The sequence below is a fragment of the Prionailurus viverrinus genome, chromosome B3 (assembly GCF_022837055.1).
Source record: "Prionailurus viverrinus isolate Anna chromosome B3, UM_Priviv_1.0, whole genome shotgun sequence".
Taxonomy (NCBI): Eukaryota; Metazoa; Chordata; class Mammalia; order Carnivora; family Felidae; genus Prionailurus; species Prionailurus viverrinus.
This window is the reverse complement of record NC_062566.1, coordinates 61,605,068-61,629,000: the sequence shown is the minus strand read 5'-3', so window position 1 is coordinate 61,629,000 and position 23,933 is coordinate 61,605,068. Positions and strand designations below refer to the sequence as shown.

At 38.6% G+C, this 23,933-nt stretch overlaps 1 protein-coding gene across 10 annotated transcripts in view; it reads left to right on the top strand.

Moving 5' to 3' along the window:
• The window catches only part of CDIN1 (CDAN1 interacting nuclease 1), a 267,942-nt gene that overhangs the window by 84,722 nt on the left and 159,287 nt on the right, over nucleotides 1-23,933 (top strand). For all 10 annotated transcript variants that reach the window (XM_047863425.1, XM_047863422.1, XM_047863429.1 and 7 more), the window contains 3 exons: nucleotides 7,237-7,316; nucleotides 7,671-7,720; nucleotides 13,540-13,607. In XM_047863425.1, coding sequence (XP_047719381.1) covers nucleotides 7,237-7,316; nucleotides 7,671-7,720; nucleotides 13,540-13,607 — 198 coding nt within the window. The remainder of the gene's footprint in view (nucleotides 1-7,236; nucleotides 7,317-7,670; nucleotides 7,721-13,539; nucleotides 13,608-23,933) is intronic.

Here is a 23,933-nt window from a genome sequence, read left to right as displayed (position 1 = left end):
CTTGCCTGGAGAAAATGATGAGGAAGGTTGCCTCCTATATATGATCTTGAGTTGTGGGGCATTTGTAGAGAGAAACTAGAAATAGGTCAGCACCTTTTGTGGGTTTGGGTTTAAACCTGGGCTCTTGTTTATAGTACAGGAAGCCCAAGTTCAGAAATCAGTAATAAAACTGGTCTCTGCAAAAGTAAACATGAAACTACTCTGTCATGGTTATTTCCACAGTGCAGGTCAAACAATTCTTGCTGAAGTTAAGTTCATACTAACAATTTACAAACCAAGTGAGGAGAACACTACTAATGTTATGTTATGTTATGTTATGTTATGTTATGTTATGTTATGTTATGTTATGTTATGTAACGTTATGTTACATAGAAGATAGGTAGGTAGGGAGGCAGAGAAATTGCATACCATGAACTGGAGATAAGAAAATCTATAAGATGACATTGTAAAACCAAAAAAATTATATAAGCTGATCAAATAAATTAAAAACTAACTAGATAATGCAAAGAATAGAAATTAGTGTGAAAAAAGAGCAGATAGATTTGGAAAAAAACAACAATAAAATTTGGAAATGATATCATTGTGAAGTGAAAACCTCATTAGATGAGTGAAGTGTTAGATTAGAAAAAAGATTAGAGGAAAATTAGAAGAATTATAATAAAAGTTAGTGAATGTTAGGATGGGTCTAAGGAAAGCACTTTTAGTATATAACAAAAGAGATAAATAGAAAGGAAGTAACACTTTATAGGAGTAGGAAACATAGGAAACAGTAATAAGGCCTTCTGATAGATGTCTAATATAAGAGTTCCAGAAGGAGAGAATAGAAGCCCAGGTTATAATGGCTCAGAATTTTCAAACTGGTTAAGGGCATATATGCATAAGTTCATCAAACAGCTAATTCCAAGCAAACTTAAATTAAAAGAGCCATGTCCAGGCACACAGTGATGAAACTGTTGAATATCAAAGAAAAATTTAAAAGGAGCCAGAGATAAAAGACAAATTAATTCTATGGGGATTATCATTAAACTGACAGGAGAGTTCTTATTAATAACAAATGTCAAGAGACAGTGAACTCATATCTTCAAAGGGTTGAAATAAAATGACTCTTAGTTTATAATTCTATACCCAGCTATATTATCATTCAAAAGTGAGAAATAAATTATTTTCAGGCAAAACAAGACTAAGAGATTTTACTACTCATTGGTCCCATCTGAAAGAATGAATACATAGGTGCTTTACTAGCAAAGATATTGAATATAAAAGCAGAGAGCTGAATTCAGAAAGCAATACTGAAAGAGGAAATGGGCAAATGTTCATAAATCTAAGTAAGTATCAAACATGTAAAAAAATAGAGACCATTAGAGTACTCAAGAGCAGAACCAGTTATGTGTGGAATATGTATATCTGTATATGGAGAGAGAGAGATTTATTATAAAGAATAGGCTGATGTGATAATAGAGGCTGAAAAGAGCCAATGGTTTAGTTCCAGCCCAAAGGCCTACAAGTTTGAGATCCAGGAGCAGCCAGTATTTTAGTTTGAGTCCAGAGGAAAATACTGATGTCCCGGATTGAAGGCAATCAGTCAGAAAAAACTTATCTTCTATATTCTGGTCAAGCCTTCAACTGATTGGATGAAACCCATCCACCTTGGTGAGGGCAATGTGCTTTACTCCAATTCAAATGTGAATTGTGAATCTCATCCAGAAACACTATCACAGACACATCCAGAATAACGTTTTGTCAAACATCTAGGCACCCTGTCTGTGGCCCAGTCAAGTTGGCATAAAATTAGCTCTCACAAAAACTAAGGACTTAATGTTTACCAACAAGGTGGTTAGATAAAAACAATAGACACAATAACATGCAGGCTTATGGGGAAGCGGGCTTCCTGATTGGAGTGAGTGCATTCTAAATTCCTTATGTAGCTGACCATTGAGCAACATGAGTTTGAACAGCATGGGTCCATTTATATGCTGATTTTTAAAAATAAATACAGTGTAGTACTGTAAATATGCTTTCACTTCCTTATGATCTTCTTATTAACATTTTCTTTTCTGTAGCTTTATTGTAAGAATATAGTATGTAATACATATAACATATAAAATGTGCTAATCGACTGTGTTATCAGTTAAGCTTCCTATCGACAGTAGGCTATTAGTAGTTAAGTTTTGGGCAGTCAGAAGTTATATGTGGGACTGCTAAACAAACACACAGGGGGTTGGTGCCCCTAACCCCCATATGATTAAGGGTCAACTGTACTCAGAATTACAAAAAAGCTATGATTAGATTAGATATGGGTCTGTTTAAAATTAATGAAAAAATAAGAAGAATGTAGAAGATTTAAATAATACAATAAAAAATCTTGGCCTACTAGACATAACTGAACCCTGTATCTGAAAATTAGGAACTTTATTATTTTTTAAGATCTGTAAAATATTTTTAAAAAATTGATTGCAAATGAAAACACCAAAGGAAGTCAAACAGTTACCCCCAAATGAATATAAGCATCACATACTTTGACCAATATGGTCAAATTGGAAATTTGGAATAAATTTTTAAATAATTTATAGATCAAAGATAAAATCATAATGGAAGCTATAAAATATTTTTAAATAAATAAGAACACTTGGAGCATGTAGCTAAAGCAGAATCTAGAGGGAAAATTATAGCCTTAAAAAGTATATGTTAAAATAAAAGATTAAAATTTTATATAACAAAGATAGTAAGTCTGTAAAAGAATAATACAATGAACTCAAAGTGGAAAGCCAGAAATAATGAGGACAAAAGGATGAATTAAATGAAATTGGAAGGAATGAAGCAGTAGAGAGAATCAATGAAACCAAAATTTAGTTTCTTAAAAATACTAGAAAAATGAACTGACCTTTAGCAAGACTGATAAATAAAAAAGTTTACACACATTAATATTAGACTATCTAAGGTAAATTTAATTGAAGATCCAGACATTAAGTCAGAGTGGTGGGTGCACGGATGTTTGGTTTTTTTTGGCTCTTGAAATATTTCACAGAAAGCAGGAGTGCCTGGGTGGCCCAGTCAGTTAAGCCTCTGACCCTTGGTTTCAGTTTGGGTCATAATCTCCCAGTTCTGTGGGTTCGAGTCCTGCATTGGGCTCTGCACTGGCAGCAAAGAGCCTGCTCGGGATTATCTCTCTCCCTCTCTTCTCTGCCCCTCCACTACACGTGCTGTCTCAGTCTCTGTCAGGTTAAACAAACTTAAAAAAAAAAAATATTACACAGAAAGCAGATCATAATCTTCAGCATTATGCCTTAGTCCAGACATTGCCTATTGCCTGTCTTCTGTAGCATGCTTTAACAGGTACCAGTTCTCTCCTATCCTTGTGCATGTAGCCCCAAGTGACTCATGCATTCCTGCCTTATACGTGGTTGGTAGAAAGTTGAAATTCTAGCAATCGATTGAAGCAGTGACAGGGGTGAACTGTAAAATCAACAGATGAATGCATCTAGGAAAGGTCATGGAGGACCTAAGCTTCCTGTCTACATATGGTCAAAAAAGATGGATGCAACGTGGGCTTAGGTAGTAGCTGGCCCAGGGACAGCTTGTATGAAAGGCCCTGGCTTCCTTGAGCCCTTCTTATTCTTAGCCATCCCAGGATTGTCCAACTGCCTTTCCTTACCTGTTTGATACTGCTCATCCCTCTGGCGGTTCTTAGCTTCAGCGTATGTGTGTAAAAGTAAGTTTGCACTCTCTGGCTTGGATCTGAGACACAGGTATACTTTTATGAAGTTTAAGTGCTAAAATCTGCAAATGGGGGCCAAGCATATCCTGGGTCTGTGGCCAAGGCCTTGACTCCCTATTTATTATCACTTTCTGTCTTGCTCTAAAAACTAGGAAAAGGAAAAGACATTTTACTGAGTTTAAAATGAATATGGATTCAATACATAGTTTTTAGTATTCAATTTAAAATGATTGACTTGTTCTCGCAAGCTTTCTCTGATTTGAATAGTGTTCTATTCAATATATTCAGGCTATTTAAAAAAAAAAACTTGGGGCGCCTGGGTGGCTTAGTTGGTTAAGTGCCCGACTTCGGCTCAGGTCACGATCTCGTGGTCCGTGAGTTCGAGCCCCGCGTTGGGCTGTGTGCTGATGGCTCAGAGCCTGGAGCCTGTTTCAGATTCTGTGTCTCCCTCTCTCTCTGACCCTGCCCGGTTCATGCTCTGTCTGTCTCTGTATCAAAAATAAATAAATGTTAAAAAGAATTAAAATAAAATAAAATAAAATAAAAACTTATTGGCTATGATTCTTAGTTCTGATAAGCACTATTCAAAAAATTTATATTGTGAAGAAAATTACGACATCATTAGTTTCTTTTTTCTATAATATTTACTTTTCTTCTCTCACAAAAGAAGTGACTTCATCTTCTTATGTCCTAGAATATTTTCCCTCCTCTATTTTCGAAAAAAAATTTTTAACATTTATTTATTTTTGAAAGAGAGACAGAGAGTGAGAGTGGGGGAGGGGCAGAGAGAGAGGGAGACACAGAATCCAAGGCAGCTGTCAGCTCTGAGCTGTCAGCACAGAGCCTGACATGGGGCTCAAACTCATGAACTGTGAGATCATGACCTGAGCTGAAGTCGGATGCACAACTGACTGAGCCACCCAGGTGCCCCTTCTCTCCTCTATTTAAAAAAGAGCCTTTGGGGGCACCTGGGTGGCGCAGTCAGTTAAGCGTCCGACTTCAGCCAGGTCACGATCTCGCGGTCTGTGAGTTCGAGCCCCGCGTCGGGCTCTGGGCTGATGGCTCAGAGCCTGGAGCCTGTTTCCGATTCTGTGTCTCCCTCTCTCTCTGCCCCTCCCCCGTTCATGCTCTGTCTCTCTCTGTCCCAAAAATAAATAAAAAACGTTGAAAAAAAAAATTAAAAAAAAAAAAGAGCCTTTGATCTATGGTTTGCCTTGAGTTATCATACAGTTTCATATGCGGTCAGTAATTTTCCAAAGGATAGAACTTTTGATCATGTTATCTGGCCATTTATAGATTGATAATCTTTTCCTTATATGGTGTGAGAACAGTAGAACATCTTAGTTATAACCAAGTACATGTGGGGAAGGTGCTGTTGTTTCTTGGAGACATGGTATGGCATCATGGGTACCTTAAAAGAATGTGTCTGTCATTACTGTCTGGTAACTGAGGGGCCAACCAGAGAGAGAACCCTCAGAGAAGGTCACCAAATGCATGAGCAACTGCTTTGGTCCCCTCCAGCTGGCCAGGCCTTAGAATTAAGTTGGGAAAATCGAGTGGCGTTAGCAGGTGCATTACTATCTATTTAACACTGTTTTTGCAATAATCTATTCTTTTACAATGACAAGATTGGCTGTTTCATTTTCCCAGTATTTGTACCAGATAGCCATGGTCATTTTTTACAGAGATAATAAAGTCTAACTTAAGCTTATGTGAAGCACTTTGATTTGGTTCTTTTTTTCTTAATTTTTTTTTTTTTTTTAGCGTTTATTTATATTTGAGAGAGAGAGAGACGGAGTATGAGAAGGGGAGTTGCAGAGAGAGGGAGACACAGAATCCAAAGCAGGCTCCAGGCTCTGAGCTATGAGCACAGAGCCCGACACGGGGCTCGAACCACAAACTTGTGAGAACATGACCTGAGCCGAAGTCCAATGCTTAACCGACTGAGCCACCCAGGTGCCCCTGATTCGGTTCTTGCTATCGCTTAAACTTGACAACATCAACAAGACAGCCATTGTTGCTCTTTTTCTCCAGAGACACACAAGAACGGTTGAAGGTGGTCCGCTTAGATAATATTGTCATTTTCTACAGAAGACAGTGAGCCTGAGAGGTTCCGTGTTCCACAACTTTGCCCAGGCTGAAGAGCTAGTTGTAGAGATAGGGCTGGCTAGTATTACTCTGGTGATGATGCTCTTTTTAGGATTCCAGATATGGCTTCTACACTTGCGGTTACAAACACATGTTTACAAGTGGCTAAGTATGTAAACATTGTTATAAGCATGCAGAATAGGAAATAATTAAACAATAGGAAATAATTTTTAAAAAGTGTATTGCATTTTTTTCTTTGTGGACTCAGTGCTGTGCTTAAGTGAAAAAGATGTAATTTCCTTATTTCTTTACACAGTATTTACTAACATTTATCATATCTGTCAGTGTTCTTATGGTGTTGAACTTGATAAAGAACATAGTAATCTAAAAAAAAAAAAAACTGAAATCATCTCCGTGTGATTGATGTTGATCTGTGGTCTGCGTTCATTCTATTAACTAGAGAATTATCCAATATGCATTTTAGTTTGTGTTTGTGTGGATAGACCCTAAGCCGTTTTGCTGGATGTTTGGGAATCATCCCATTGGAGGACTTGGAAGGATTGATTCCTAGGCAGCACTTGACTTAGTTTTAATTTAGAGGCTTGCCTTCTTCCCTTGCAGAGGAAGAGGAGTTCTGGTTATCTTGGCTTCCACATGCCTACAGAAAACAGCAGGGCCAGAATCTCTTGCCTCCATTTGCTAAGGGTATGATCTGATAGAGCATTCTTCGTTAGATGCCTCCCCTAGCCTTTCTTCTGTAGTAGTTCCTGGGGTAAGGTCAATTTAATTTACACTTGGATATGAGGAGGCATATTCTGGGATAAAAATTCACACATATATATATATATATATATATTTTTTTTTTTTTTTTCTTCCTTAAGTTTCCTTCAGTTGTTAGTCAGTTTTACCTACTTTTCTCATCTGGGACCCGGACATAATATTTTGTGGCAATTGATGAGAATTATTTTAGAAAGGTTTAGAATTCAGAGATGCTTTCGTGGCTAAAAGTTGTTTTTATTGACATCATTGAAATCCGACCTGCCTACACGAAGTTCTCCATGTACATCTGCTTAGTTAGAAAATACTTAACCTGCAAAAGGTAAATATTTCTTCTCTGATTGTTCATGTTGTGTTTTTTCCCCAAGCGGGCTTTTCCAGAGCTAATTGATCTGCAAGGAGACATATGCTTTAGGTCTGTACTTGTTAATTTACCTTGGAAAAATTAGGTCATCTTCAAATCTGGCAGTGTGGCTTATAAACTTGGCAAAATGGTCTAATTAAAAGCTTCCCTTCGATTAAAAAAAAAAGGAAAAAATTATTAGTATCAGTAATGTTTTCATTTGCATAGTTTGTGTGTATATAGGTACATGTCAGTCCTCATGCTGCATTAGAACTATGTTGACTGTTAACAGTTCATCTCTTTTCTCCTACAGCCTCCAAGTCTGTTATAAATAGTATGCTACGGGACCCTTCTCAGATTCCAGATGGAGTTCTAGCAAATCAGGTCTATCAGGTATTAATCACAGCTGTCTATTTTCAGTGGCAGTGCTATCTGCCTAGCGGAGTAAAGGATTTTAAACCTCATTTAATTACTGTCATCATAAACTATCACTGAGGTCAGGGTGCACCATAAATGGCAATGCAATATTTGCGAGAAGAGCATTTCACTTTTTAATAGCTTGCTTTTATAGTGAATAAAAAGCATGCGATTTTTGTTTTCTGTGATTAAATCTTAACAGCCTTTTGATAGCTGGGGTTTTTTTTTTATTTTATTTTTTTAAGGAAAATAATGACTGCTTTTAGGATACTAGTTAACGGTAACCCTTTTCATAGTCACCCCAGACCCCCTTCTGTGTTTTATCCACAGTGCATTGTGAACGACTGCTGTTATGGACCACTGGTAGACTGCATCAAACAGTATCCTTTCCCATAAAAGTTTAGGTGCACAATTGACGAGCTCAGACTCAGTGGAGGAGATGTGTCTAGCTTTAACCTGACATAAAGTTCTGCTTCACAAAACACATTTCATAGCCTTCTACTTTACATTCAATCAACTGGAGGGTCACTGCAGACCATCCTTTTCTACAGCCTAAGGAAAATCAGATGGGCCACGGGAGGCTGTCAGTTCAGCAGTTGTACATTCACACGTTATCTCAAACTGCTTTGTTTTCAGGGAGTTTAAAGGGACAGAATCATGAAGCACGTGGCCTACCGTCTGGGAATGTCTCTCACCAATCCAGTGAACATTGAAAAAAGAGAGAACGAAATTCCATACAAAATGAGCCAAATTCAGTTGAGTTCCCTAGAATAAATGTGGAGCCTGGAGTTAAAGGAGGAAGTGATTAAAATGCCACAGAGGCCATCGCTTTTGAAAGGGCAGTAGATTCTTGTTGCTTAAATGCTGATTACAGCCCAGGCTGCCATTTGGATCCCTAATAAACAGTTTGAGAGAAACCAAGCTAATTTTTCCCTCTGGACTGATTTAGGGCTATAAAAACAGGTGTCCAGTCACTCTTCATTAGAGACAAGAGATTACTAAAGAGTTAATACTTTCTTCTTGAAACGGGATTTGAGCAAACATTCACTACTTCATGAAGTAGGACGTTATCCACCAATACCTTTAGCAGTACTGTGCAATGCTGAGAATTTTGATACCCCTTGGTGGAAAAATGCTATTTAAAGAGTAAACAACTAGTAATTTTTTAAATGAAAATCCTATTCCACCTGAGTCCATGTGTCTCACATTTCTTAATACTGCAAAAGGCCCTCCTAGTATAGGTTTTGTGAGTATGGGTAGCACTATGACTATTTGAGACTCAGTGTGACTAGTCAGGAAGCTTTGTGTTGAAAGTCCTGGGTGTGTGTGTGTGTGTGTGTGTGTGTTAATATCCCGTCTTGTTTCACAAAGTCTTAGACTCGGTAAAATTTTTGTAAAGAAACTCATTTTCTTTATAAAGTTAACCTCTGAAAAACAATCTTTCAACAGAGCCCTCTTGTAAGAATATTCACTACGTAAATTATAGTCCTTTATATATTTATTCTTCAAGTGTGTCCCCCCCACCACCAATGTAGTTTAAATTAATAAAATCACAGCCCTGTCATAAGCTTGCCTTTTCATTAGACCAAAGTGAAACTATACTTCTATTTTCAGTATAAAATTAATGATAGCATTAGAAATTGTAGGAGTGCCAACCTCATGTTGCTACAGTGATAAAGTTTAGCACATTTGTATAACAACTAACACCATCTCAGAGTATCTGGGGCGGAATTACATGTTAATTTTAAAGCACATAAAATAGTTAAAAATCAATTTAAAGTTAAGGTTTTAAAAGCATAATGTCTTTTGAAGGATTGCATATTGATTTTAAATATAACTATCTAATTATATATGCATGGACTAAGTATGAAGTCAACTGCTTTGTAAATGCCAGGAGGCTATTTTTCAGTAATAGTTGAGATGCTTACGGGAAACTAGATTGCTGTATTGCTGGCTAAGAAAATGGCTTGTGAGGTTATTTACAAGTTTTGCCCCATGGTCACTGCCATACATCAATAATAGGTATTATTATAGACAAAGTCTAAGTGTTTTCTGCTTATAGAGCATTATAAATTCTGTTCAGAGTATTTTCTTTACATTTTTGCCATCATTCACTTTTCCTTTTTTGGCTGTGTTATTGCCAATAGAATTTAATGTAGTACATGGTTTCAATTGATAAAGATAATGATGTATGTCTATAAATTGCATTCACTGACTAGATTATAATTTTGCAGTTCCATTATGCCTATTGCCAGTAAAATTACTGTTTTTATAAGCTTTGTTTTCTAGACTTTGTGTTTTTTATATGTTTATATCAAGAAAAGCATAATCAAGAAGCATGTCTTTGCAAAATTTCAAATCGGTGATTGCTTTCACCACACAAAATAAAACAAGCCGGGAAATTTATAGACAACTGATTTTATTTTTGCACCGAGGTAGTAGCAGTTTCGTATAATGTAAATATGCTTGCATAGATGTTTCCTAGATGGATCCACAGGAATTACTTTATTTCACACTGAATAAAAATTAGTAGTTTTCCGTGTGAGCGAAACGCTATTTGTATGTTGTTCTGATAATTTAGTAATGTTTACATTGCTTACTGTCGGTAAATTACATCATTTTGTGAGAAAGAAAGTACACATTTAGTAAATAGAATAGGTGCAAAATCTTTTTACTCCATTATGTAAATGTTACATGTAGACATTTGTGTAAGTAGAATAAAGTAAATTGGTCATTTACAAATAAGACATCACGAAAAGCACGGTAGCAAAGAGTACATACGTTGTCATTGTGCTTTCTTTTTTTTCTTTTGGTGTCTTCTACATTTTTTCCTGCACAGCCATGTCCATCCACACCTGTCCTGCCACAGATGTATTCACGGACACAAAAGGTGTGAGAAACCAGCCAGTTCACCTTTCCAAAGTGTGACTCCAGGACCCAGCTATTACACAAAGACCTAAACTGAGCACCAAGGAGAAAGGTTGATGCAGGAAGCTTAAAATGCTGTGGGTTTCATTTCTGTACCATCAGTAACCTCCGTTTCATGATTCAACATTTGAGATGTGAATAATTTACAACAATAAAAGTGAGAGCGCATTTATGTGGATTAGAAGTAAATAATTTAGTTCTAAAATGCGGGATGCCCCTAATAATGAGAAACCATTGAGAGATCTTCAGCAGATGTCTTCAGTGGACTCTGCAAATGTGTGAAAGTTTATGATTTGAAAATTTGTTCCTTTATTTTTTTTTTCCAGTTAGAAATTAAATAAGCACAGCCACGTGCATAGTGGGGAGAGGGGACAACAGAAGGAAAAATGCAGTTGGGGCTCATTTTGATGGTGGACATGAGTGGCCTCATCTCTTGAATTATGATTTAAATGGTATTAACCTGTATGTGTTGATAAAGGGCAGATGATTCTCTAGGAATTGTTTTTTTTTTAACAAATAATGCATAAATTTTATTGCATTTAAATTGGACTCTTGCAGTGCATGATGGGGTAAACTGAGGAGCGGTGTGACCATGTTGACTTACCCAGTGGAGAATTAGATAATTACTGCCAAATGCACTTGATAGAGTCAAAGTACCAGAATAGGATTACACTCCTTTTCAGACTTTGTGCAAGCACATCCTTTTGGAAAATATAGCAGAATTCCAACTTCCATTCCTTTTTTTAAAGATTTTACTTTTAAATAATCTCCACACCCAACGTGGGGCTCGAACTCACAACCCTGATGTCAAGGGTCGCTTGTTCTACCATCCGAGCCAGCCAGGTACCCCTAAATCCCATTCCTGATTTAATTATTTACCAGCCATGGGACCTTCAGCAAGTTCCTCAGCCTTCTTGAACTTTGCTTTCCATATTTATAAAAATGGGACTAAGAGTAGTACCTACTCATGTGGTGGTGGTGAAAGTTAAATTAGATGATACCCCAAGTGGAAACGCAAATTAAAACTACAGTGAGCTACCACCTCACACCTGCCAGAATGGCTGTATCAAAAAGACAAGAAATAACAAGTGTTGGCGAGGACATAGAGAAAAAGGAATCCTTGTGCACCGCTGGTGGGAATACACACTGGTGCAGCCACTGTGGAAGACAGTATAGAGGTGCCTCAAAAAATTAAAAATAGAACTACCCTATGATCCATCGATCGCACTACTGGGTATTTACCCCCAAAATACAAAAACACTAATTCAAAGGATCCCTGCACCCCATGTTTATAGCAGCATTGTTTACAATAGCCAAGATAAGGAAGCAGCCCAAGTGTCGGTCAACAGGTGAAGGGATATGGAAGATTCAGTATGTGTGTCGCACACGTACACATGCACACACACACAAAAAACGGAATATTGTTCAGCCATAAAAAGAATGAAATCTTGCCATTTGCAAGGACGTGGATGGATCTAGAGAGCATAATGCTAAGTGAAATAAGCCAGCCAGAGAAAGACAAATACCTTATGACTTCACTCATACGTAGCATTTAAGAAACAAAACAAAGGAAAAGGAGCCAAGGAAAAAAAAGAAAACAGAGAAAGAGAGAGAGAGAGAAACCAGGAAACAGACTCTTAACTTTGAGAACAAACTCATGGTTACCAGAGGGGAGGTAGTGGGGGGATGAGTGAACTAGGTGATGGGGACTAAGGAGTGCACTTGTCGTGATGAGCACTGGGTATTGTATGGCAGTGTTCAGTCACTATATTGTACACCAGAAAGTAACATAACACTGTATGTTAACTCTACTAGAATTAATTTTTTGTTAATTAAATGTTTTTGTTTTAAAAGAGGGGCACCTGGGTGGCTCAGTTAAACATCCGACTCTTGATTTTTGGTTTGGGTCATGATCTCACGGCTTGTGGGTTCGAGCCCCACGTCAGGCTCTGTGCTGGTGGTGCAGAACCTGCTGGGGATTCTCTCTCTCCCTCTCTCTCTGCCCCTCCCCCACTCACACGTGCGTGCTCGCTCTCTCAAAATGAATAAGTAAACATTTAAAAAATTTTTTAAAGAAATGCTAGGCTGGGATGTCAGCAGAGGAAGTCATAAAAATTTGGCGAGTATCATACTTAGTTGTAAGTTGGCACCAACAAGAGCTACTGACGAACTGAGAGGAATGTGAGAGACAGGTAGGAGTCTAGGACACCTACATTTTGGTTTGAACAGCGTGGAGTTGTCAACGACTAAGACGGTAAGGAAACAAATGGCGTGTGCATATATGAGTAGCTGAATGTAGTGAGTCTGTGACACTATAACAGTAAAATAACCAAAGTTGTTGAGGACTTCACCCACAAAAACGATGATACCCCCAGTGTTTAGCACCAAGGCTTAGTCTATGGTATTTAAGAACCGTTGGCTAGTATCCATTATTTTCACATAGTTAATTTTAATACTTTTCAAGAAGTTGTATGGAGGCCACAGACAAAGACTTCGTAGAGATCTCATTCAGATCCTCCGCTTTGCCACACATTAACCGTGTGGACTTGTGCGGATTCTTTTCTAAGCCTTGGTGTCCTCATCTGTAAAATAAGGATGATAATAACTGAGCGTGAAACAACATACATATAGCACTTAACACAGTGCCGACCTCATAGTAATCCCTCAGAGAATTTATATGTGCCTGTATCTGTTTCTGTGTTAGATGATAATATGATACACTGGAACACACTATAGAAAGACTTGAAACAGCTTCTGTACCAGCACCCCAACCCGCAGTCCTTTGCTGGATGACCTCCTTCCAGAGTACCTACAATTCTCAATAGATTGGCTGTTCTGCTTCCCACCTCGCAGAAGCTCACCAGCAGCAGGCTGAAAGTGAAACGGGGGCTAGAAATTTGGGATACTTTGCCACACTTAGTAAGTGCTCAATAAATGTACTAACCTGAATTGAGGGATTTTTAACATAGTACAAAGGATGTTTAAAATGACTCCCTCTCCTTTCAAAGAAGACGAAGTACACATCCGTTTACAAATGTTTATTTGTCAAAAGGCATGTAAATGTTACAGAAAGAGGAAAATTCCATGGAACCATTTAAATGAGGGTGCATGTATAGAAATCTCTTTCCTTAGAGATGTGGGCTAAGTGTGGAAATCGTTGCTATGATTACCTCCACTTTCCATTTCATCTGAAAGTAGAGACCTGGTATCAGCATTTTCTTTTTAATGATCTACTTCCACCTGTGTTACTGTCCTTAACTAACCTGTCCAGTGCCATTGGTCATGAGCATGAAGTCCTGCTGAGAGACTTGCTTCTGGAGAAAAGCCTGTCTTTCCTAGGTAAGTATTACTTACATTCTCTCTAGCCTGTATTATCTCCATGAGTGCTTAAATATACATTTTTAAAAATCTTCCACTTGCACTTACTATGTGCTAAAGGAAGACAGAACGATGATTGATGCTGTGCACGTTATCTTTCATTGATTTAGAACTGAGCAGGAACTCGGTTACCTAATCCCTGTCTATACAGCACATGCACAGGCTTGCAATTAATATTTTATAGAATAAGTGGCTGAAAAAGTGCTTTAATATCTGTTGCAGTATTACTTTTGGTGTCATGAGGTATTAGCCATAATCTAGGCCTGATGAGCAAAAGAAACACAAGAAATATTGTCTCTAAGATGCTTTATATGTTAAAAAGAGTAGCTGGAAAAATTCATGTTGGGTATGTTTGTCTCATGTGTGGAATCAGATAGTTTTCCTTGAAAGCCAGATATTAAGGTTTTATTATTTTTATATGATAGATTTAGTGTGATCACCATAGATTTAGTGTGATTTTTAAAAATATAACATGCATACATGGCCGTGTGTCTTTTTCATGTGCCAATGTAGGATCCTGCTAGAGATTGTTATTTTTTTCAACATCTGAAGCATTAAAAATAAGCCTTAAAGGGTATACATGTGATAACTGATCACAGAAACCATAAAGCACTCTACAGTGAATTAATTCCTCTTCTCCATTGTAAATGCGGTAATTTGTAAAGGTTCTATACAGACCTAAGTGTGCATTTTACACATCTGTTTGTATGTAGATATTTAAGTCTGCATAGTGTGGGTTTTTTTTTAGGAAAAAAATCACAGAATATTGGATTACATGATCTTTGTCCCAGAATGGACAAAGATTTGACCAAGTAAAGTCCGCTAAATAGTCTTATGTTGGGGCGCCTGGGTGGCGCAGTTGGTTAAGCGTCCGACTTCAGCCAGGTCACGATCTCGCGGTCCGTGAGTTCGAGCCCCGCTTCGGGCTCTGGGCTGATGGCTCGGAGCCTGGAGCCTGTTTCCGATTCTGTGTCTCCCTCTCTCTCTGCCCCTCCCCCGTTCATGCTCTGTCTCTCTCTGTCCCAAAAATAAAAAAAATAAAAAAATTAAAAACAACGTTAAAAAAATAAAAAAAAAAATAGTTTTATGTCAAGCTTATGTCAACATCCCTTATGTCAAGGGATGTTGAAGACAAGCCTGCAAAAAGTCTGTTTTAAGTCTTAGTATTCAATATTTTTATTAATGAACTGGACAATCGAGTTGAATGTGTTACAAGGTTGTTGATAATTTTAAGACGGGAGATCTCATAAATATTCTTTAATAGGGGCTAAGGAAAGTTGATAAATTAGGACAGTGGCTTCAAATTAATGAATTAAATTTCAATATGTAAAAGGAGCAAGGTTTTTCATGTAAGGACAGCTGAAATGTTCAGGCTAGTGAAAGGGTAAATTAGATAGAAATCACCTTTTAAAATCTAATAAAAAATATTGGAAGTAAAAGCATAAATTCATGGCTTAGGTTAAAAAATTAAATATGCATACAGATGTGTGTGTGTGTGTGTGTGTGTATAGCACCCATATTTCCTAGTTCTGTCCATTGAAGATAACTACAAGCAATGAAGAAACCATCTTACAGAAAAAATCTGATCAGACGTAGACTATATAATGGCTCAGAACCCGTTGGAATGGATGACCCATGATGCATCATCATGACATACGTCTTAGAACTATGGAGTTCTGATAGTGTTGTGAAGTATCTGATCACATTGATCACTCAGATAGTGGCCAATATAGCATGGCCAAATCTGTTTTACTGTTTTGAAGCCACCAGATTTTCAGGACTGCTTGGTATTACTCTTAGCACCATCTGCTTATGGCTAGTCAGGCCCTCAGCATCGTTTCTTTGCTTAGCCTAGCTTTTCTCTGTTTCCTTCCTGAGAACTAGAAGACCCCAACAGGGAGGAAGAGCCAAGGCTTAACTGAGTTCCAGGTTCCTTGAGTCCCTTGGTTCTGGAAACTGTGTTAGACTGGTTTGACCTTGGCTAACAGAGACCATGCATGCAGAAACATGCCAAAGAGTCATGAGCACTTGCATACAAGTTCAGAATGGGGACTTAATATTGATGGGTCCCATCTAGTTCTCTGTGCTATAAGATCTAGAGATAATTATTTTATTGAAGCATACCCAAAGGTGATACTTAACTGATCTTTAAAATAAATGGGTTATGGAATGTTTAGCTGACTCCATGTAATGTTTTTAGGCATCTCCTTATCAGCATACAAAGAAGTTAATTTAATCTATGCACTTTAAGCATTTTAATGCTGAATTATTACATGTTTATTTACAGGTTAAAACATGAGAATTCAAAGCCTTGTGTGAAAGATTGTTATGGGCTGTTCTTTTACCTTGTAAATACCCCCTCACAGTGATTAATTAGATATAAAGTACTTTGCCAGGTAAACTTAGATAGATCATTTTATTTTTTTTAATGCAATTTTTTTGGAGAGAGAGAGAGAGCAAGCAGGGGAGGAGGAGAGAGAGAAGAGATAGATAGATAGAGAGAGAGAGAGAGAGAGAGAGAGAGAGAGATTCCCAAGCGGGCTCTACAGTATCAGTGCAGAGCCTGACATGGGGCTCCAACTCACGAACCATGAGATCATGACCTGAGCCGAAATCCAGAGTCCGGATGCTTAACTGACTAAGCCACCCAGGTGCCCCCATAGATCATCATTTTAAGTGAACTGGAGAAAAATATTGGTATATAAATAAGCCTCTAATCTGATGTTTTCTTGTTTATATGTGTATACATCTTGAATTTTGTTGCAGAGACATTACAAACATGTTTGTTATACTTTGAATCTTTTATAAGCCAAAGTAAGGTCTCTCCCTCTCTTTTTCTCTTTCTCATTCTGTTGGTTTCTAATCTGACCAGTACTCTCAAAAGACAAGGATTCTTTATTTTACATGTTAACCCTCCTTAAGAATTATGACTTCCCCGAAACTTTTTATCCCATTTAAAATTTTCCATCCATTGTGCTCTATATGTAATTTTATAAAATACATATTATATCTGACCTTTTTAAAAATAAATAACCTTGGGAGCCCCTGGGTGGCTCAGTCGGTTAAGCATCTGACTTTGGCTCCGGTCATGATCTCACGGGCTCAGTGCTGACAGCTCAGACCCTGGAGCCTTTTTTGGATTCTGTGTCTCCCTTTCTCTCTGCCCTTCCCCCACTTGCACTCTTTCACTCTCTCTTTCAAAAATAAATAAACATTAAATAAATAAATAAATAACCTTTCTCTGAACCCTAATATTTTTTTTACTTTCCTTGATCCATAATCACATACTGAGCAGTTGCTGTGGCACTGCTGGAAAGCACTATTGGAAAGAAAGAAAGAAGAGTCCTTTTCATTGAAGATTTGTGAATACTCATGGATTTATCCGATTTTATGGATTATCCATTTGCACTTCTACGGATAGGTACATTGTATTCAGAGAAATCAAAGTTGAATAAATGTTTACTTTTTCCAACTAAAAAATCTGTTTTATTCATACATTTATTCATTTATTCCAAAAATAAGTTACTGAGTCAGGTACTATCTTAGGAACTAGACATTAAGTCAGGTGAAGTCCCTCCTTTCGTGAAGTTATGGTCTAGTAGGGAGATAGGCTATAAGCAAATGAATACAGATAATTTCTAGCAATTCTTCAGAGTTCTTATAATTCTTTTATTATTCATGCATTCTTTTCAACTAATTTTTTAATTAATGTATTTTGAAGTTTATTTTTTTGAGAGTGTGGGGCACTCTCCTCTTTTGAGGAGAGACAGGGAGAGAGGGAGAGAGAGAATCTCAAGCAGGCTCTGCACCATCAGCACAGAGCCCGACATGGGGCTCGAACTCACGAACCACGAGATTGTGACCTGAGCCAAAATTAAGAGTCAGGTGCTTAACCGGCTGAGCCACCCAGGCGCCCCTTTTTCAACTAATTTTTGTTGAATGTGACCTCTACGCAAGTTAGCGTGAAGATGATGATAAGCGTTCTGTATCCTCGGGTGCTCACAGTGATGTCACACAATGCCACTTCCAACTCAATGAGACTATAGTTCCATCTCTCGGGCATCTTTGTAGGTATTCACTTGATTATACTGATAATGAAAATAAATGCATTCAAGGCTGTTGTCATGCTACTTCTATCAAACATTTGAAAGAAAGGTACAGATTATACTAAAACTCAAGAGCTACCCTTTACATACGAAGAAAATGCTGCTGGCTCATAAGCTACTTTTCCTGAAGTGGTGATAGAATTTTACTTACTCACCTGCTCGTGTTCACCGTTGCCTTCCTGTCACCATGTGCTTCCAGGATGGCTAGTTGAGTTCATTAGCTTGGCTGCCTTACCACTACACTAACCACTCTTTGCTTTTGGTGGTTCGGCACACAGATGTCTTTTAAGTGCTTACTTTGGGCAGGCACCATTAGGAACACAGGAATAGAGGTTGAATCAAACATGGAGCCTGCCAGGAAAATTTTAGATAAGTTTAAGTTTCTGGTAAGTTCATGGCAGTTCTTTCCAAGGAGAGTTAATATAGAACTAACATTTATAGGTCAGCATTTAAAGTCTGAGAAGATCACGAAGAACCTGCTGCCCACTCCTAGGCTGGGAGGCACAAAGTGCCCTCCTTCACTCTTTCTCCTTCTCTCCAGCTGCTTTTGGGGAGTGCTTTTCTTGCACGATCCCAATGTACCGCACTCTCCTCCTTTCTCTTTCTCTGTCCTCCCTCCATAAAAACGGCGCCCCACCTTCCTTGGCTTTTCTCTCCCCCAGCTCACCTCCCCACACCACATACCTGCTGCTGAGTTGTGTGGCTCAAGTTATGCAGATTGTTGTGTTAATCCCCAGATCAGTTTCCTAGGCGTGCAAAATGGTTTGCTGCTGATCTAGTTGCGTTTCAGGGACGAGGCAAGCCTAGGGTCTCCATGCTGCTCTGCCCTCGGAACTCCACTCTCCTGGAAAGGCTTCACAGGGAGCCCTTCTTAAACTCTGGGTTGACCCAACAAGCACTGTGATCATCCATATCCCCTCTGCTAAGGGTTTGTTCCATTTCGGATATCAACAAAAGAGAAAACATATTTTAACTGCTGATAGAGATGTTTTGACTTTTATCTCTCAAATGATGAACAAGGCCATGTTTTGTTATTATTGCTTCCCCCTCCCCCACACCCCCCGCCTCCTTCTCACCGGTAAAGGCAGGGGAGGAAAGGAAAATAGTGGGACAAGAGGCAGGGGAGGAAAGAAAAATAGTGAGAAGACAATAAGACTGTTTGCACTGTCAGGGGGCTATGAAAGAGCTTATACCAAAGACTGGAGACAAACTGTTCATCCCCCGTGGGCTGGCATGTCTCCAGGTCAGAGGGACTTTCATTAGTGGCTTCCGCAGCCACTGACTGGTGCAAATTCTTATTACGTTTGGCTTAATAAGGATAGCTCTGGAGATATTTTATTCTTTCCAGTGAATGTCGCCCTGGTAGTGGAAGCTAACAATTATTTTGACTGACACCTGAGAGGCATTTGCTTTATCCCCACCTCGCCCTCCCATGTTTGGGCTTGCCTTATGACAAACCAGCAGATTTTACGTGGGTGCTTTTCTAGCATTCTTGTATTACTCTGTGGGATTCCAGGAGGGTATAATCTGTAAAGCCAGGTAGGCTTAGTGAGGGATGTCCTTTGCTGTAAAAAAATTAGGATCTTTGTTTCTAAGAGTTCATCTGCTCCTGCTGCTTTATTCCCCACCTGAAGCAGTAATGCTCTGCTGGGGAAGTGATTATGATGTGACAAACGGGGGATTGTGACTTCAGGTGAAGAATCGGCAGCAGGAACAGATGAGATTTAGAGTACTAAGGTTGTGTTTATGTGCAGATGTTAGCAGTAGAGAATAAGGGACTAGGAATAAAACACATGATTATCTAGGCTAAAGAGAACTGACCTGGTTGGGTATTTCATAAGGTATCAACTATTTAGGAGTGGCTGGGTGGTTCAGGCAGTCAAGTGTCTGACTCTTGATTTCGGCTCAGGTTATGGCCTCACGATCGAGTCCCTCGTTGGGCTCCAGGCATGGAGCCTGCTTAAGGTCCTCTCACTCCCTCTCCCTCCGCCCCTCCCCCATGCATGCACACACGCATGCTCTCTCTCTCTCTCTCTAAAAAAAGAAGAGAAAAGGAATCAACTATTTAAATTCCTAGCTCTCCAAAGGTTACAAAGTAAGATACAATTTTCAGAATAACAGGAATAGGATACTGGAGATGGGATATGGGGAATTGGGTCCTGTTCTTCCTTCCCGAGGAAATTGTCGGGATGCAGGATCATCTTATTCCCCTTATTAAATATGCTTGTGTGTGCTTCTCCCTGGGACCAAGGGAAGAGAACCGTGGACATACATATATGCTGCTAGAACACCACATGCTCCCTGGAGCTTTGACAACAGGTTACTCTGTGCACCTACTATATAGTAGTCTTTCTTCTCTGGGCCCTTCCCTTGCCATGGCCCTGGTTAGATAACTCATGCCTGCTGCTTGTCTGCTACCCTGGCCACTGAAGAGATATTGGAACTCTTTTGGTTGTGACGAAAGTCTAATCGAAAAATTATATATACACACACGCAAGGAGAACTTATTGGTTCAGCAGTATACTTGGAAAATCCAAAGGAGAGGAGTTTGTTTCTGGCATGTGTAGAATCCAGAACACAGAAAATAATGTCATCACCATCTCTTTTCTCCCTCTTATGTTCTGCTTTTTTAAGTGTTGGCTTCATTCTCAGGCAACAAAGATGATTCCTGGCAGTCGCTAGTTTGTTTATTCCTTAGACTCGGAGAAAAGTTGTTGATTCTCTTTTGTCCTGTAATGAATCTGAGGAAGTACTCTCATCAGCTAGTCTGGGTCAGGTGTCCACCCCTGAGGCTGATAGTTGGGGGTCACAGTACCGGTCACCAGAATCACATTGTAAGTAGGATGGAAGTGCCAAACAGGATGGGATGCAGGACAAACACTCAAAACATCTCCACAGAAAATTAACTATAGGTTGGAGCGTTAGTCTCCATAAACCAAAGGCATTGAGGGTCAAATCTGATCCTGCTGTAGTAAGATTGGCTTCGTGTGTGTGTGTGTGTGTGTGTGTGTGTGTGTGTGTGTGTGTGTAGAAGATCCGTTTTGTGACTCAGAACTGCTACTGTTCCTTTCTTCACCGAGATTGGTTCTGGGACAGATGGAACTGGCCCTGCAGAAGGCTCTACCATCAATGACTACAGCTAGCAGAGCTGGGGCAAAGGCTAATCATCCATTCCTTGGAATTTTGGAGTTGGAAAGTGTTCTAATGCCCATCGAATGCCCCCTGTTCTGTTTGGAGGAAACTGGCCCCAGGCCATAGCCTGTGCCTTTCCAACCACTTGCCCTGTATTCTTTTTACTCTGCCATTCTGATTTGTCCCTTCTTTTGTGGCATTACACCAAAAGAATTTAGAATGTGGTGTAAAATATAGAAGACTTCTACTTTTGTTGTTCATATTCATATTGTCTGTCTCCACAGCCACCAGTCGGCAGGGACCAGACTGCTCAGCTCCACTTTGCACTGTCCCAGCTTTGTGACCTCCCATTTGTCTCCTATCTTTAGGGCATTTCAATTTTCACTAGTATTGTCCCCTGAAGACATAAGCAAAGGACGAGGTCAGAGCAGTCAGTTGTATTCCTTAGTAGTAGCTTTGATAAGAGGCTTTGGGGGAAGAGGTTGAAACTAATGGCTGTAATGAAATTTTGGGTTCTCCAAAGATTTCATTTATCTGTGCTGTGGGTCTCCCCATGAAATGCATATCTGTTCTGTGTCTCTGTGCACATAGTTTGCATATCATAGTAACATCTATTACTGAAACCTTGCTGACTTCTTAAATTGGGTAGAAAAGACTGTGAAACTCTTTGAGAACATAAAAATATGGGATGGGGCGGGGGGCCCATAGCTCCAAGTATTGAATGAGAGTTTGGTGTGGGGGGGGAAAACACAAGAAAACAAAATGCGAGAATAGAAAAGATATCCATCAACACATACAAAAACTACAATATATCTTTTGCCCTTCTTCAATTTAGTAGAAATTTAATAGGTGTTAAAATTCTTTTTATCAAAGAATGTATTTTAGCCTAGCATTTTAGAAGCCTTTTGACAAATTCATAGATAAAAGGCCTGGTCACAATGTTACTTTTCATTTTCAGGCATTGTGAACTGGAATTTTGCATAATTTTCCTGTATTTAAGTAAATAACTGTATTTCTTAACATTTTAAAGTCTTTTAATAAAACAAACAAAAGAAAACCTCTAACTTTTCCTTGGTACTCCTCATGCCCTTTTATGATTCTTAAGTATATGTTAACTAGTTTCAGATGTGTTTTGTTCTCTGACTCAAAATCAGCCCTTTATTTTAGAAAAAGAAATTGTGTAATTAGTACTTAATTGCTTTGGATATTTTGGGGCATTTAGAGGAGAGGGTAATTAAAAGGCCAGAGAAATTAAACTTTCACAGTGTTCTTTAAGTATGTGTAAATTCCTTTTTTAAATACCCTGCAAAGGCAGTCCTGACAACTTAAAAATAAATGAAGACCTGAGTTGCTTTTAAAAATTTAACCTCAGTTTTATCTGTGGATGCAGTTTCATTGATTTTTTTAAAATTTCAGTTGGAGAGAGGACCACCGAAATGCTAGAAATCGAGATTATGTAGTTCATTTCCTTTTCAGGTACATGTAACCTAAATACTATCAGACAATGGCCATCACCTCTTTCGTGCTTTAAGATCTTCCAGCAGGAAAATAAGAATTTTTCCCCTACTTCATAAATGTCACACATGATCAAATTTAATTAAAAGAGGTACGTGGTCTTCTAGGACCAACTAGAATGTGGTTGAAGCAGGTTTTTACCTGTGTCTTTAGCTATCCAAGAGGCCTAGGTCTTGGTGAGTCATTTAACTCCTCTTGGCCATTTATATCATGTACAAGTTGGAATACTGGACCAGTAATCTCTAAGACTTTTCAGGCTCAGAAATACTGTGGTTCGTGAGTCACACACATTATCTAAAAATCCTGCATTTTGTGGATCTTGAGGCTAAGCAGCCTGCTTTAAGCAAGAATATTCTGTTAATTTTGATAGTGAATGCTTGAACTGTGACATTAAGCAACTCAGTAGTTATGAAATATATTGGGTGTTTTTAACATGTACCTTAAATATGAGCCTTGCTTCCAATTTCCTATATTCACTGCATAAGATAGGTACACAGGATTGGAGGTTGATTTCATATTGATCTCCAACATTTTGGGAAGCTGTACTAAAAGCGCTATTTTAAAACATTGTTATTCCTCTTTTTTGCCCTTTCTAGTTAATTTTATTTCCCCCCCCCCCCCCCCCAAAAGTATGAGGTTACTTAAACATTCAGTTTTCCATTTGGGAAGTTCAAAGAATCTTAAGTAGCCATTTGGCTCCATTATGTACAAAGAGCTATAAGAACCTCGATGAAATGTATAATTCTCAAGGAAAATATAGATTGCAAAACTGACTGTAAAAGAGATAAAAATCTAAACAGATTGATAGCTATCAAAGAAATGGGAAAAGTAACCAAAGGGCTGCCCACCAGTGTAGCACCAGGCCCAGATTGTTTTCTGTGAGGAATTCTACCCATATTTTAAGGAATGGATAATTCCAATGTTATTTAAAATACTGTAGATCAAAGACAAAAGTAGAAAAACTTCCCATGAGTGTTAAGGAAAGGGAGGCAGTTCCTTCTTTGATGATCAAGATGAACCTCAGAGCAAACAGTTGGGACCAAGGATGAAAGATAGCAGTAAGAGGTATCAAATAAAACCTTGAACTTTGGGCCACATTTTTTTTGTTGTTGTTGTTTTGTTTCTGTGTCTTATTGATTAATGGAAAGTTAAATCAGGAGAGAAAATTATTAAGTCAGTCTAGTTAGCTTTGTAGAAGGCATGGATATTCTTTAAAATGTACTTGTATTTTATTCAGTTTACCTTTTTGAACATTAAATACAAAGCATATGTTGGTGGTAAGAGTGAGGCAATGAACACGTTTTAAAAAATGAAAAGGAAACATTTCCCGTTCTCAGACTAGAGGCTTCACGCCCGTCTATGGAAAATAGGGAGTAAGCACCATAAGACAAGGGAAGGAAGAAAGAGTGAAGCAGAAGGGAAGCAATGTGGGCTGATGATTGAGCATAATCTCTAGATCATGGAGTTGGAACCAGGACAAGATAGTCAGAATGTAAATCCATACCCAATGGTTTGGGTAATCTAGTGGTAAGGA